This window comes from Scyliorhinus canicula, chromosome 4 (assembly GCF_902713615.1).
Source record: "Scyliorhinus canicula chromosome 4, sScyCan1.1, whole genome shotgun sequence".
NCBI classification, from domain to species: Eukaryota; Metazoa; Chordata; class Chondrichthyes; order Carcharhiniformes; family Scyliorhinidae; genus Scyliorhinus; species Scyliorhinus canicula.
Genome location: NC_052149.1, coordinates 104,035,754 through 104,052,070, shown reverse-complemented (window position 1 = coordinate 104,052,070; position 16,317 = coordinate 104,035,754). Strand labels below are relative to the sequence as shown.

The 16,317-nt window shown below is 41.8% G+C and overlaps 1 protein-coding gene across 7 annotated transcripts in view; it reads right to left on the bottom strand.

Moving 5' to 3' along the window:
- The window catches only part of prrc2c (proline-rich coiled-coil 2C), a 126,434-nt gene that overhangs the window by 9,576 nt on the left and 100,541 nt on the right, over nucleotides 1-16,317 (bottom strand). For 6 of the 7 annotated variants that reach the window (XM_038794946.1, XM_038794942.1, XM_038794943.1 and 3 more), the window contains exons 21-26: nucleotides 13,812-14,045; nucleotides 12,513-12,764; nucleotides 10,131-10,223; nucleotides 8,840-8,941; nucleotides 1,604-1,790; nucleotides 898-1,101 (exon numbers count right to left, since the gene is read on the bottom strand). In XM_038794946.1, the coding sequence (XP_038650874.1) occupies nucleotides 898-1,101; nucleotides 1,604-1,790; nucleotides 8,840-8,941; nucleotides 10,131-10,223; nucleotides 12,513-12,764; nucleotides 13,812-14,045 (1,072 nt within the window). The remainder of the gene's footprint in view (nucleotides 1-897; nucleotides 1,102-1,603; nucleotides 1,791-8,839; nucleotides 8,942-10,130; nucleotides 10,224-12,512; nucleotides 12,765-13,811; nucleotides 14,046-16,317) is intronic. The other variant, XM_038794945.1, reaches the window with a different exon arrangement.

Below are 16,317 nucleotides of genomic sequence, written 5' to 3'. Positions count from 1 at the left end.
ATTTTTATTTAAACTAGTCTTCGTAAAATAAGCAAATTCCATATAGATGAAACAAAAGGCAATTTAGATAAGTAAACGCTTTTTTGTTTGTTAAACAAATGGCATTTCCTTTCAATGGAAGAAATTTTAGGAGTATTTACGTATATATTGCAAGCGATTCTCCATTAGTTCTGCTCATGCTTTTCTGTACTTTAATAATCGCTTATTGTCACAAGTAGGCTTCCTTGAATTTACTGTGAAAAGCCCCTATTATTAACCTCCATTGTTGAAAATGTTACGTAATTGTTTTAAGTGAAATAAACCAAGGTTTATGCATTCAGATTAAATTGCTCAGGCCCAAATTAATTTGCAATAAGTATGTACGACGAAAGGAACAAAACAGTGCATTTCAAAAACTAGGAGACCATTCCTGTCAAAAGAACGTAAATAAACATGAATTTTTAGCGAGCTACAGGGTCCTGATTATCTGGGTATGATTTTGAATAATGGTTTAGCCTTGGGCAGCACGGTGGCGCAGTGGTTAGCACTGCTGCCTCATGGCGCTGAGGACCCAGGATCGATCCCGGCCCCGGATCACTGTCCGTGTGCAGTTTGCACATTCTCCCAGTGTGTGTGTGGGTCTCACCCCCACAGCCCAAAAAGATGTGCTGGGTAGATGAATTGGCCACACTAAATTGCTCCTTAATTGGAAAAAAATTGGATACTCTAAATTTTATAAAGAAAATGTTAGATTTAGTCTACAACGCCTTATTTATTTTGAAATATATTTTTCCAGTGAACACGCACATATCATTAAAACTGCTCTTCAAGTGAAATTCGTGGGGCGTTAAAAAACTGAATTGATACCAAGCTGTCTTTAGTCGCTTTAATTTGGCAGACCAGATTTTCATTGCATACCTGCTGCAGATTGGGAGACATACACCTGTGGACTTTGTTGTTGCGGGGGTATGAGTGATGTTACACAGCCTAGCTGCGAGAAATGGCTTGCAGGGGATATGCTACTGGCTTGCAGTTGCTGAGGTTTTACTTTACAAATGTTAGGTGGGTCAGAGATGGTGGTTGCTTTTGTATTCAATGAGGAGGTAGTATATGTTCCTGTTCCTGGTGAGAACAAAAAAGAATTACATCACTTAGTTTATACAATCTCAATCTAATCTATTTGAATGTATATTTTAGCAATTAGCCACATTTATTCAAGCTAATGCGAAGATAGGAAGGAGTGAAGACATCATGTAATATACAAATCTGACCAAACATTTGCTTTGTCCAGTTTTAACTGCAACTAGTTGAGGCATTTTGAAACCAAAAATCAATAATTAGTGAGAAAATATTTCTGAGTTTACTAACTGAAAATGAATTATAAAAAATCCTTAATTTCCAATCTAAGCAGTTATCATATTTTTTGGGTTTTTTTCAGCGAATGTAAATGCTGAGGAAACATCAGTACAACGTAGAACTGCTTTTATATTCGGTTTAGTGGGTCAATCGCGCTGCCAACTCCCCGCAACTTAGTCCCATAAAGCTACGGTTGAAGAATTCACTTTGCAGTGAGACAGATAAATCTTTGTTCATACTATACAACAGATTTACTACTTTGTATTACCTGACAAAGACGTAGTGGGCGTGATTGAGGCTACTGGAATAGGAGGCATGGAAGCACTGGAGAAGGAAGTGTAAGTGCTACTGCCACCTCCATTACCACTGCTGATTGGTGATGCTGCAGAGGTCACTGGAGAGTTTTTCTCTCCTGCTGTTGGTGAATTCTCCCATGCCTTTCTTGCACATTCCATCTTAAAGAGAAGAAGTGTTTTAATTTTTGTCATCTGTTCAAACTCGGATCTCCTCTTACTTCGGAAGTTTTAATTTAACTTCACAATCTCGTTTTAACATTTTGTATCCCAAATTATAATTACAATTCATAAATAGTACAACAACACTAGACAAAATTGTTTAAGTTTGAAGTAAATGGGGGAATGATATACAGGTATTGAGATGCAAAACGGAATAGTATAATTGCGCATATCAACTTGCAACAAGAAAAGTAGTTTGCTCAACATTCAAAAGCTTGATCGTAATTTACCGCTGATCTTTAACCTCATTCCAAAGTATCATAGAGTAACAAAAATCAGTGGTTAACTGTGAGAAATCCCTGGGGGATAATATTAATCTACATTGCTTAACAGACATCAAAAACATTGATATTTTGAAAATATGTAAAAATGTGTTGCATGATAATTGCTGGATTCTTCTATTCCACTAAACCAATTAGGTGTTCAAAATCTCTACATATTAAGTTAAATCACCATAATTTCTGTTTAATATTTTGTTAAGTACAAGGTCCAAGTGCAAGACTCAAACATTTTTTCTCAAAATGCTGAAATAAAACTTGCTGCATTTTCAAAAATGTGATCTAGAAATTTAGATCAGATAAATATCACTTACCTTTGCAACAAGATTTTATCCATTCTCCTAATGTAATCCACTCTCTACAAAATTGGACCTATCATCCCACCCACATGCCTTGCCCGCCCCTGCCCACACATATCATGGGACACTGTTACTTAATTTTTCATTAGTGGGGTTGGCTTTGTACACAAGAAACCCAACCGGCTCTCCATCTGGCCAGAGTTGATGCAAAGCACACCTAAGTTGGTACATTCCTGAAGTAGCCTCAGTCTTTGCTTTGATTGTGGAGACAGAATTTGCATGTAGGGCACAGCAGTCCAATAACATTTCACTGTTTTAGGATTATCCAACATTCCAGTCAGTCTTGGTTAGCACTCCGAACGGCAAGAATTACGGAACAAAAAAAAAAGCCATGCCATGCAAATGTCGAAACAATGACTGTTCATGTGCACCAAAGTTGGAACGGCATGGTGGCAGGTTTTGCAGTCATTAAATCTAGTTGCTGGTACTGATGGGTCTCAATTGGATTAAATGATTTAATACCAAAACACTTGAGGGCTGGGTGCCAACTGCAAACGAAACAGTGAAGATTCACAAAATTCAGACTTGTTGATGCTCTATTTTCTTTCTCCTCACAAAAGCTAACAGGTACCCTCTTAGTACCTCGCACACATGGTTATTAAATACATAAGCCAAGTGCTGGCAGACTGACTGGCAGTCGAGCACATCACAATGCATCCCGGTTTTGTCCACACCCATTAGCCACTTGTACTTACAGTACGAGTCACTACAAGCCACTACATAGTAAAATGACTTTGGTTGACTTTATCCTTCCTGAAACCAGAGGAATTGCAGCCAAATGTAGCGCCATTTCACTTCCTTGGCTATCAGGGGATTACGAAAAAAGCACACAGCTTTAAATACTAAATTATGAACTGCATGATTTAAGAACAATATTGAACAGGTAAAGCTTCAAAACTTGTTCCTGGTACAAAACAGGAGAGATATCAAAAGGAAATTAATTATTCAAATTGCAAACATATAAATTTCAGTACCTCCTAGGAAAGGTTAAAAGAGCATGCTTATCATTTGAGTGAAAGCTCATTTAAATATGAATGTTAAGCAAACGAGGAAGAATGTACAGAAGTGACTAAGATTTCATTCGGACTGCAGATTTCTCTACAATACCAAGTGAGTGAAGGCACACAAATTCAAGGCTTGCAACAAGCATGAACCATTGCTGAAGTTTTATGTACCATATTGTTAATGTTACCGTATTCTCTCATCTATCATTTCTCGCTCTCATTGCTGTCTCACCTCCATTTGTCATGCCATTCCTTTTTTTTAAAGAAATTTAGAATACCCAATTATTTTTTCCCAATTAAGGGGCAATTTAGCAAGCATGCAGGAAGTGTCTCCAGGTCTAGCTCCTGGAAACCTGGGTTTCAAAGCTGGAGCAGCAGCTGGGGACATTGTGGAGCTTCTGTGATGCAGAGAATACCTTGGATAGCACATATATAGAGGAGTGGTCACAACACAGGCTAAGACTTCACAGGCAGGAAGGGAATGGGTGACCACCAGGCAGAGCAAGAGGGCTAGGCAGGCAGTGCAGGAATCATGTGTGGCCATTTCACTGCAAAACAGATGTACCGCTCTGGATACGGTTGAGGGAAATGGCCCCCAGGGGAAAGTTGCAACAGCCAAATTTGTTGCACCACAGTTGGCTCTGCTGCACAGGGAGTAAAAAGTGTGGGAATGCAATAGTTATAGAGGATTCAATTGTAAGGGAAATAGATGGGCATTTCTGTGACTGCAAACGAGACTCCAGGATAGTATATTGTCTCACTAGTGCTAGGGTCAAGGATGTCTCACAGTGGGTACAGGACATCATGGAGGGGGTTGGTGAAAAGCAGGTGGTCGTGGTACACATTGGTACAAACGTCATGGTAAAAAAAGGAATGAGGTCCTAAAACAGAATATGGGAAGTTGAAAAGTAGGACCTCAAACGGTAGTGATCTCAGGATTTCCACCAGTGCCACGTGCTAGTCAGAGCAGAAACAGCAGGATATATCAGATGAATACACGGCTGAAGAGATGGTGTGAGGGGGAGGGTTTCAGATTCCTGGGACATTGCAACCAAACTGGGCAGATATCCTAGTGCGAGTGTTAGCTAGTATGGCTGGGAAGGGTTTAAACAACAATAGCAGGGGGATAGGAACCTGTGCAAGGATCAGAGGGGGAAACATGCACAAGAACAAATGACAGAAAAGAGAATAATAAAAGTGATAGGCAGAGAAATCAAGGGCCAGAATCAAACAGGGCCACAGTGAACGAGACAAGAAATGTTAAAAAAGACAAGCTTTCAGGCTTTGTGCCTTAATATGCGGAGCATTCAAAATTAAGTGGATGAATTAATCGTGCAAAGAGATATAAATGGGTATGATATAGCCGGATTTACACAGACATGGCTGTAGGGTGACCATGGATGGGAACTGAACATCCAGGAGTATTCAATATTTAGGAAGGGCAGACAAAGGGAAACGGTAGTGGGGTGCATCGTCGGTTAAAGAGGAAATTAACGTAATAGTGAGGAAGAATATTAGCTCAGATGATGTGGAATCTGTATAGGTAGAGCTGCGAAACACCAGGGGGACAAACCGTTCCTGTGGGTTGTTTATCGATCCTCAAATTACAGTGATGTTGGGAGTGACATTGAACAGGAAATTAGAGATGCGTGTGATAAAGGAGCATCTATAATTATGGGTGACTTTAATCTGCATATAGATTGGGCAAATCAAATTAGTAATAATACCATAGAAGAGGAATTCCTCGATTGTATACGGAATGGTTTTCTGGACCAGTACGTGGAGGAACCAACTGGAGAACCGGCCATCATAGCCTGGGTATTGCGTAATGATAATGTAATAATTTTCAATCTCGAGGTGCGAGGCCACTTGGGGATGCTAGTTGTGCGAGGTCCCTTGGGGATGAGTGACCACAATATGGTAGAATTCTTCATCAAGATGGAGTGTGATGCTGTTGATTCTGAGACCACAGTCCTGAATCTTAACAAAAGAAACTATGATGGTATGAGGCAAAAGTTGACTATGATGGATTGGGGAATGTTATTTAAAGGGATGAAGGTGGATGGGCAATGGCAAACATTCAAAGTGCTCATGGGTGAACTGCAACACGGGTGAGCACAGTGGTTAGCACTGCTGCCTCACAGCACGGGGACCCGGATTCAATTCTGGCCGTGGGACTGTTTGGCATTTTCACTTTCTCCCCACATTGGCGTGGGTTTCCTCCAGATGCGCCAGTTTCCTCCCACAGTCCAAAAATGTGCAGATTAGGTGGATTGGCCATGATCAGTTGCCACTTAAGTGTCCCAGGATGTGCAGTTTAGGTGGGGTTGGGTGATTAGGATGGAGAGGGTGGTACGCTCTTCCAAATGGTCAGTGCAGACTCGATGGGCCAAATAGCCACCTTCTGCACTGTAGGGATTCTAAGATTCATTCCTGTCTGGCGCAAAACTAAAACGGGAAAGGTAGCCAAGCCATGGCTTACAAAGGAAATTAGAGATTGTATGAGGTCCAGGGAAGAGGCATACAAATTGGCCAGAAAAAACAGACATGGGGAATGGAGCAGTGGGGATTGATTAAGAAGGAGAAAATAAAAGTACAAGCGTAAGCTTGCAGAGAACATTAAAACTGAGAAAAGATTGAAACAGAGGAATTTATAATGGGGAACAAAGAAATGGCTGACCAACAAAATACTTACTGGTTCTGTCTTCACAAAGGAGGGAACAAATAAAGTACCAGAATGTTGGGGAGTACAGGGTTTAGTGAGGAAGGAACTGAAGGAAATCAGTATTAGTAGGGAAATGTTGTTGGGGAAATGGATGGGATTGAAAGTGGATAAATCTCCATTGGCTGATAATCTACATCGTAGAGTATTTAAGTAGCCCGGGAAATACTGGATGAATTGGTGGTCACCGTCCCAAGATTTTAGAGACTCGAACAGTTCCTGCAGATTGGAGGGTAGCTAATGTAACTGCACAATCTAAAAATGGAATTAGAGGAAAAACGGGGAATTATAGATCAGACGGACGTCGGTATTGGGGAAAATGCTAGAGTCCGTCACAAATGATTTAATAGCAGAGCATCTGGAAAACAGCGGCAGGATTGGACAGAGTCAGCATGGATTTCTGAAAGGAAAATAATGCTCGACAAATCTCTTGGAGTTCTTAGAGAAAATGTAACCAGTAGAGTTGACAATGGTGAGCCAGTGGATGTGGTTTACCTGGACTTTCAAAATACATTTGACAAAGCCCCACGTAAGTAATTATCATGTAAAATTAAAGCACATGGGATTAGGATAGTGTATTGAGGTGGATAGAAAACTGGTTGGCAGGTAGGAAACAAGAGGAGGAATAAATGGGTCCGTTTCCAAATGGCAGGCGATGATTAGTGGTTTACTGCAGGGATCAGTGTTGGGGCCCATATTCACAATACATATTCACAATATGAATATATTGTATTCTCTGGATGAGGGAACTAAACATAATATCACCAAACTTGCAGGTGGTCACACAAGCTGGGCAGTCAGTTGAGCTGTGAAGAGGGTGCAGAGATGCTTCAGTGTGATTTGCACAAGTTGAGTGAGTGGGCAAAAACATGGCAGCTGCAGTATATTTTGAATAAATGTGAGATTATCCATTTTGGTCAAAAACAGACAGGCAGATCTGAATAGTCATAGATTGAGAGCGCGCTTTGACAAAGAGTCATCCAGGCTCCAAACGTTAGCTCCTTTTCTCTCCACAGATGCTGTCAGACCTGCTGAGATTGTCCAGCAATTTCAGTTTTTGTTTCAGATTCCAGCATCAGCAGTAATTTGGTTTTATATTATATGAGACAGGGCAATGTGCAACGAGACCTGGGTGCCCTTGTATATCAGTTGTTGAAATAAGCAGGTTGGTGCAACAGGTATTGAAGAAGTAAATACTATGCTGGCCTTCATTGCGAGAGGATTAGTGTACAGGAGCAGGGGTGTCTTGCTGCAATTATAGAGGGCCTTGGTGAGACCACACCCGGAATATTGTGTGCAGTTTTGGTCTCCGTATCTGAGGAAGGATGTTCTGGCTATAGAGGGAGTGCAGCGAAGGTTTACCAGATTGATTGCTGGGGTGGCAGGACTGATATATGAAAGAATGAGTCAGTTAGGATTATATTTGCTGGTTTTCAAAGAATGAGGGGGAATCTCATAGAAACCTATCAAATTCTAACATGACTAGAGAGGGTAAATGCAGGAAGGATGTTCCAAATGGCGAGAGATTCCATAACCAGGTTCACAGTCTAAGGGTATGGGGCAAACCATTTAGTACTGAGAGGAGGAGAAATTTCTTCACCCAGAGTGGTGAGCCCATGGAATTCTTAGAACATACAGTGCAGAAGGAGGCCATTCGGCCCATCGAGTCTGCACCGACCCACTTAAGTCCCCACTTCTACCCTATCCCCATAACCCAATAACTCCTAACCTTTTTGGTTACTAAGGGCAATTGATCATGGTCAATCCAGCTAACCAGCACGTCTTTGAACTGTGGGAGGAAACCGGAGCACCTGGAGGAAACCCCCGCAGACACTGGGAGAACGTGCAGACTCCGCACAGACAGTGACCCAGAGGGGACTCGAACCTGGGATCCATTCTCTGCCACAGAAAGCAGTTGAGGCTAAAACACCTAAAACACTGTTTTCAAGGAGTTAAAGGGATTAAAAGATTTGGGATGTGGGGGGGGGGGGGGGGGGGGGGAGAAAGAGAGATGCGGGAACAGGTAACTAAGTTGGATGATCAGCCATGATGGAAATGAATAGTGGAGCAGGCTCCAACGGCCTACTCCAGCATGTCCATGTTTCTATGAAATCAAGAAAATTAATTCTCACCACTGCTGGGCACTGATAACCAAGCCACATAATGTCACCTGGAATTCTTGAGAAAAGTAATTCATAAAAGACAAACAAATACAGCTGCTTGACAAATGTGTTCGACAAGCAGTGCACTGTATTAGGCAATTACCGACAACACAGAAGCAAACTTACAAGGCACTTTGCAGATGACTGCGCAACACTTGCAATAGCAGTTTAAATTGAAATAGCAGCTAGGAGCACTCCTAGCACTAAGTGCACAAAGTATTTTTACTTTGGATAAAGTATCATTGCCTTGTATATTTCTGTTCTTCAGCCATAAAACATACACCAGCTAAGTAGAAATATTAAGAGTAGCCACCATTACAGACCATGACAAGTGTAATGGACATGGGATATTTAGGTAGAGGGGTGATGGAAGGCAAAATGTAGGGTAAAACAATGTATATAATGCATCACACCCAGCTCTCTCCTTGCACATCAAAATACCCCTAGAGGGATCAAGTACATACCTTGAGGGTGAAGTCGACAGTGGCGGGAGAGACTGGTGTCAGGCTGGAGCTCTGTTGTAGAGTCTCCCTCCTGGGGATGGGAAGGGTGTGGGGCAGGGACACCTGAAATGCAGGCAACACACATCACACTCTCACTAGAACTAAAAAAACTGCAGTATCCAAACAAGCTCAGAAAACTCCTGAACTAATAATTATATTTAGCACTTTACTACAAGAATTATCCTTATCCCAATTATACAAGAGGACTGTGGTGGAACTAAACAATGCAGGTTTCAGGATTAATTTTCAATGGTTCAAAATTATGGGCACTGTCATGGGACTGTCCCGTTAATAAATGCTTTTGTCTTATCGCATGGGTTCAGTGGTGTCATTGTGTGGGCGGAGCTGGCTGTGGCTGAGTTTTACTTTCGCTTTGAGTTTGACCTGGTTTTGTATTGCACAGGTTGGAAAGAAGTGTCTCTCTATCTGCAGTTTAAAAGCTGTTTCCAGATTACTTGATAACTTAAAAGTGATAACTGTTTTCTGGAAAGAATCCAAACCTGCTGTTCTGGAAAGGAAACAGGTTTATCCATACCAAGTCTTAAAGATAACAAGAGTCGAGTGTGTTGGGCCACATCTTTGAAAAGGGGTTCCTGGTTTATGGGATCTTGTTATTAAATTGGAACAGTTAAAGGGGGAAATTTATTAAGGGTGATACATAGATTACTGTAGCTGTGTGGGGTATTTGTTTGTAGTTGATAAAAATGCTTACTGTGCATGTTTACAAAAATGTCAACTAAATTTGTAGAATAAAGCTTGTTTTTGATTAAAAGTGCTTAAGGCCTCTGTTGAATAACACCTGAAAGGCAGGCCCTTGTGCTCGTTGTAACCAAAATCAATAAATAGTTGTAGGTCAGGTGAACTCCATGATATACTTTGGAGTTTTCTAAATCCTGGCCCATAACAACAACAAGTTTCTGGAAAGTGCTTAGGGAGTGGGAAGATTTAAAATGCATTTAGGCCACTTTAGTTCAAATAAGTAAAACTTTAAAAGAAGTCAATATTTCAAATGTATTACAGCAAATGCAAGCAGCCATTATTATTGTGTATAAATATTTCTGTTCTTCCCATTAAGATTACAGCCATGATATATTTAACCTGGCAATACGATTACCTGAATGACCTAAATGATGGGTTGCAGCTTAAAGCCCATTACTTAGATAATGTTCATCAGATCATAAATGTTGGTGAAGTGGAACTACACTCACAATGCCCAAGAAAATAAAAATGTACTCAATATTGGCTTACTTACATTGTTCACCAGGGAATCTTCTATTTTGCAACTGTCAGATGACACAGAATCTGACAGTGATGAGGAATGTGCTGTATAATCAGTCATGGATTCCTAAAATTTGAATTTGCACATATTCAGTTTTAAATATTGAAGTGATCATGCGACATATTTGAGAGCACAAGAAATGACAACACCAAAAAATATCTGGACTATTCATGCTTTTATAAAAATCAAATTACACCCATTTCAGAAATCCAGCTTATACTGTTTTAGTTAAGAGTCAGAATATCAATCGTCTCGTCTTTTTGGGCTACATACCATGGAGCTTCAGCATCCACCTAGGCGCGAGTTACCATTGACTAGAAATTGAACTAGACCAGCCACATACGAACTATGGTTAGAAGAACAAGTTCAAATAGTCCAGTGGCGGCCATGGAGTGAGTGGTCGCACATTTGGCAGCTCCCGTTCAAGACAGTTTTCTTTTGGTCCTGTTCCCCATTTGTTGGACTGATGTTTTGGTGGGAAAAGGTGTAGAGGTGGTCGAGGGAAGTTAAAACGCCACTGGTGGATGGATCCACGGACCAGAACTGGATTGAGAAGGAGGGAGCTGTAGGAGCAATAAATTCTTTCTGCGCCACAGGTGAAGCTGGTGGAGGGTAAAGGGCCAGCCCTGTCTCCCCAGTGGTCAACGGAGCAATTGGTGGACTTCTTTAATGAGAATTTCATCCGGCAGAGGAAGGAAGTCCAGGAAAACCAAGGCATTGGAACCGTTAAAAGCTGGAATTGATCGTACGGACCACGCACCGCACTAGATGGACTTGCAAGTGGTTTGGGGCGTACTCAGCGCCCGCAGTGGAGACTGGATGTAGGGCTGCTGGCAGATGAGAATGTGTGCGAGTGAGTGAGGGCCACCATTTGGGGATGTGTGGAACTAAACAACACAGGTGAGGTATCGGCCGCCACACTATAGGAAGCGTTCAAGACAGTGGTTGGGGGACGGGGGGGGAAAACGGGTTATATCAATCTGGGCACATAGGGAAAAGGTGGAGCGAGCAGAGATGGCAAGGCTGGTGAATGAGATTCTGCAGGTGGATAGGAGGTATTTAGAGGCTTAGGAGGCGGGATTGTTGAAGGAGAGACAAATCTCGGTGAATGTCAGGAGATTACTGAATGTGAAAATGAAGCCCCCAGAGGATGCGGAGGTAGCAGTTGCTGTGAACATGGAGAAGGCGGTCGATTGGGTGGAGTGGGAGTATCTGTGGAAAGTGTACGGACGGTTTGGGCACTTCGGGCTGCACTGTGGGACAAGGCAGGGGAGCCCACTCGCCCCGCTGCTTTTTGCCTTAGCAATAGAGCTATTGGCAATGGCGCTTAGAGCGTCAAGGAGTTGGAGAGGGATTGTGCATGGTCTTTCCATATGCAGACGACTTGTTGCATTATATTTCGGACCCACTGGGAGGTATTGGGGGATTTATGGATATTTTAGAGGAGTTTGGCCGGTTTTCCGGATACAAGCTAAACATGGGGAAGAGTGAGGTCTTCATGATCAAGGCCAGGGGGCAGGAGAGGAGATGAGCTGCTCTTAAAGGTGGTGGGGGCGAGTTTCAGATATTTGGGTATCCAGGTGGCGCGGGGATGGGAACAACTTCACAAATTGCATCTGGCGCAGTTGGTAGAACAGATAAGGGAAGGATTCATGAGGTGGGATGTGCTGCCGCTGCCAGGGCGGGTGCAGACAGTGAAACTGATGGTGCTCCTGAGGCTTTTATCTTTTTTCAGAACCTCTTGATCTTCATCCCAAAAATCATTCTTTAGGAAAGTTAATTTTGTTGGTCTCGTGGTTTGTGTGGACAGGTTAAGAAAGTCCTGTTGGAACAGGGGCGTGGGGGCGGATGGACGCAGCCGCTTGCTGCGGTACAATTCAGGGGAGAACGGTGCCTCTGCCATTCCATGAGCCCAGTGGTGGTGGTGGCACTGCGGGTGTGGAGACAGTAGTAGCCAGCATTTGAGGTTGGAAGGTGCCTTGGGTATCCCCCCCCCCCCCCCCCCCATTCTTAAGGCAAACTACTTATAGTACTCCTGTGAGTATCGTGGGTGGAGATCAGTTAACTGATTTGTTCCCAAAGATCAAACTGCAATTTTTCAAATGGCAGACATTAATCTGACACATACTTAAAGGCATGCACAGTCTGTGGAAAGCTTTGATTCTACATTATTTAATCGATAAATATTGACAGAAATTACATAGGAGAAAATGGTAATTTTATAATGTTAACTAACTGACAGCCTTTGGTTTATAAAGCCATTAATAAAGAGGTTATGTGGTAGAATAAAACGAAAAGTATTTTGGCACATATAATCGTAATTACAATTTAACGAACAACATTTTAAAAAATTACCTTTGAATTTTCTTCAAATTCTGGTGTTGGCACAGAGATAATGGTCTTGGCCTCAGTGCTCAATTCAGTTACCACCTTAGACTCCTGTGTTACTGCAGGCTCTGGGCTCCCGACAGTACCATCCGGAGGCTCGTCTTTTCCTTCTGTTTCTATTTGCTGTACGTCTTTGGCTTTCCTGTTTTTCATTGAGCGCTCCTTCCCAATAGGACCGGGTTTATGTTCTTTGTCCTCCACTGGGCTCAGGTCTGGAAGCTAGGAATAGGATGCAGAAGCGGAAGCTGTTAGTATGACTGGTTGTCTCTTCTCCTCCTCTCACCTCCCCTTCTTCCCAGCCCCTCCTACCACATCCCATCAAGTTCCAGAATTTACACGTTCTCCCCATGTCTGCGTGGGTTTCCTCTGGGTGCTCCAGTTTCCTCTAAAGATGTGCAGGTTAGGAGGATTGGCCATGCTAAATTGCCCCTTAGTGCCCAAAATGTAGGTGGGGTTATGGGGATAGGGAGGCGGTGTGGGCCTGGGTAGGGTGCTCTTTCAGAGGGTCAGTGCAAGTTTGATGGGCCGAATAGACTCCTTCTTCAGTGTAGTGATTCTGTGATTCTAAATGAATATTACAAATCCCCAATAGCCTCTTACATAATCAAGGAGATGTACTTAAGTCTGGGTATGCACCATTTTGTTGGTCGACACCACCTATTGGATAACAATTCTCGTGTTTGTGCAGTTTGGTGGGATGGAGGGAACCTGTAAATAATTTTTCTGCAGCATAGCTGTGAACAGCGGAACCATCAATCTATCTCCTTAGCAAATGAGATTTAAGGACCGAGAAAGAAACATAGGATCATGGAAGAGGAGCGTGGGTTAGAGTTGTTAGGCACAGAAAGAGAGAAAGTCTGGTTAAGGGGGAAAAAAGTGACAAAAGTAATTCTTAAAATTTATTTTTAAAATATCCAAGAACCATTTACTACTACAGGATTGAGACTTGTTTCAATTGCCCCCCATCTGGGCTAGAAAGGTCGAGTAGCATTGCAGGAGCCTAAACCTCTACATTATTAAGATATTTAAGACAGTCAAGTATCAGTCTTAATTTGCTCTAACGGTTAATTAGTGTAATTGCGGCAATTTCTTGAAACTCTCGCATTTTCATTTTTGTGAGCTAACACAACAAATTATTCAGCAATTCACCAAATCAAGGGGCAGATCTCTCACCATAAACTAGATAATTTAGACACCGATGATAGATAGCATGTGCTTTAACTCTCCATAATTTCCCCAGAAAATTACAGTGGAAGGGTGGTTTACCTTTTGTGCTTTGATCGGACCTGCACGAGGCTGCTTCTGCCTCTGCTCTTTTGGCTCTAGTAACTTATTCTCAACTGTTTTTTCTGTTAGGGCCACCTCACACTCTGCTGCATCTGTAGCAGTAGTGGTGGTGGTTGTGGCTGTTAAGGTGGTGCTGGTGTTACTTTTTGGTGCAGTCAACTGATCTGAATCAATGGCAAGCTCAATTCCACTTTCCTGACTGGAAGCTGTTCCCTAAAAATGAGAGTGGAAAGCATTATTTATGCAGTTACATTGGACAACTGCATTAATCAACAATTCCTGATCAACATTCTAAATCACAGTGAGGAATATTAATGAATTACACATTATAACCTGCAGCCATTTCAATGACCTAAATTTAGATATATAGCACAAGTTCGACAAGGCAGGTAACTGATTCATTTACTCGAACTTGAAGCTCATCAAGGAAAACCCAGGATAAAAAATAAAAGTAGGTTAAGAAAAGCCTTGGTTTTGCTAACTTGTAACGTTTGCCTAAGTGCAAACAAATATTTAAGAAACAACAAACCAATATTTTGAAACAACTCATTCACCTCACAAAGTTTTAATAATGTTTTGCAGAGATTTTCTGGTGCTTAGCACAATCAATAAAGGATAATGATCAGAGGTACAATATTGAACCAAGTGTGAAAATAAAATCTTGCAGACCAGATTTGGAATGGTACTCATTACTAAGAAATAGCTCAATAGAATTTTTTTTTTTTTTTTTTTTTTTGCATTATTATTTCAGTACTAAAGATTGGCATTTTCTTCCTGTTTGACAAAAAGCATTCCATGGTTAGTAAATAATAAAGATGCTTAGAATGTTATAAAAGTGTCTCAATGTGTTAGTGCAGTGATGAGTGTGCCCGAGTGTGGTACTGAGCCAGACCAGCAATTGATCCTTGGTTTTAGTCAGGGTGATATAATTGCCCTCTGGGCTTGTGGCCAGCCAGCAACGGAGAGATTAACTGCTGGGGATCTCATTATTCATCATTACCTGTGACCCCTTCTGAAAAGGGTGTAGGTACATAGAGTACCATGGGGACAACTGACAAAAACCGCATTTTTCATCACTTTTTCAAATCACCCAGATCTTATGGGAGAATAAAATTCATCAAATTAAATATAGAAGGAGCTTAGATTTCAATTTCAGAGGATTCCAATTGGACTTTGTTGACAAGTGGTAGAGGATCCCTGTGCAAGCAGCTTTGCATTGATTATTCAGTGTAGCATGGAGTATAAATCCAATATAGTGTCAAATGTTCAAATAGGTTACGGGATATTTGGAGTTGATTAAAATATTGATACAGATACTCTCGCCTCTTTCTGTTAAACGGTTATATTTTAAGTGCAGAAAGAACAGTTCTGTTCTTGAGCGCAACCAGACAAGATAATGCTTGCTTCTGACCAGGTGAACTGCAGTTTGAACTGGGCAGTTAAAATGATGATTAAAAACAGAAGATGCCGGAAATACTCAGTAGGTTAGCGAGCATTTGAGGAGAGAGAAACAGAGTTAATGTTTGAGATCAATGGCCTTCAGTTAGAACTGGAAAAACAAGAACAAAAAAGTGAGATTAAGTGACAACGGGATTATAAAGTGCAAGGAGTAAAGGAGATAACATTGTGACACAATGAGTCAAGAGCATGTGCAGATAGTAATAGCAAAAATATTATAAACACCTGCCGATTCACCATCCAGGATCCCAAACATTCCTTCCAGGCGAAGCAGTGATTTACTTGTACTGCTTTCAATTTATACACTGTATTCACTGCTTATGACATGTTTCCTCTACATTGCGAAGGCCAAATACCAATTTTGCAGAACATCTCTATTCAGTTCACAAGCATGACCCCAGTTGGTGGTCACCTGTCATTTAAATTCTCTGCTCCACTCCCACTTCTCTATTTTCAGTCTTCTACGCTGTTTCAGTGAAGTTCAACATAAGCTCGAGAACAGCATCTTGTGCCTTCCAGATGCAATGAGTTCAACAGTTACTGTTAACCCCATCTTTTGATTAGTTGCTTTTTTAAAAAAATATGTTTTTATTCTCCTTTTTCACATTTTCTTCAAAATTTACACCCACCAACGAACAGTAAACGGTAACGAATACAATGTCAATCCCCTTCTTAACGACAACGATCGTGGGCAGCATGGTAGCGCAAGAGGCAGCACTGTGGCTTCACAGCGCCAGGGTCCCAGGTTCAATTCCCCGCTGGGTCACTGTCTGTGCGGAATCTGCACGGGTTTCCTCCCACAGTCCAAAGATGTGCAGGTTAGGTGGATTGGCCATGCTAAATTGCCTAGTGTCCAAAAAGGTTAGGAGGGGTTATTGGGTTACGGGGATAGGGTGGAAGTGAGGGCTTAAGTGGGTCGATGCAGACTTGATGGGCTGAATGGCCTCCTTCTGCACTGTATGCTCTATGATCCCAACCTCCCACTAACCCCCAAACAACAGCCTGCATGATAACATAAACATTAAAT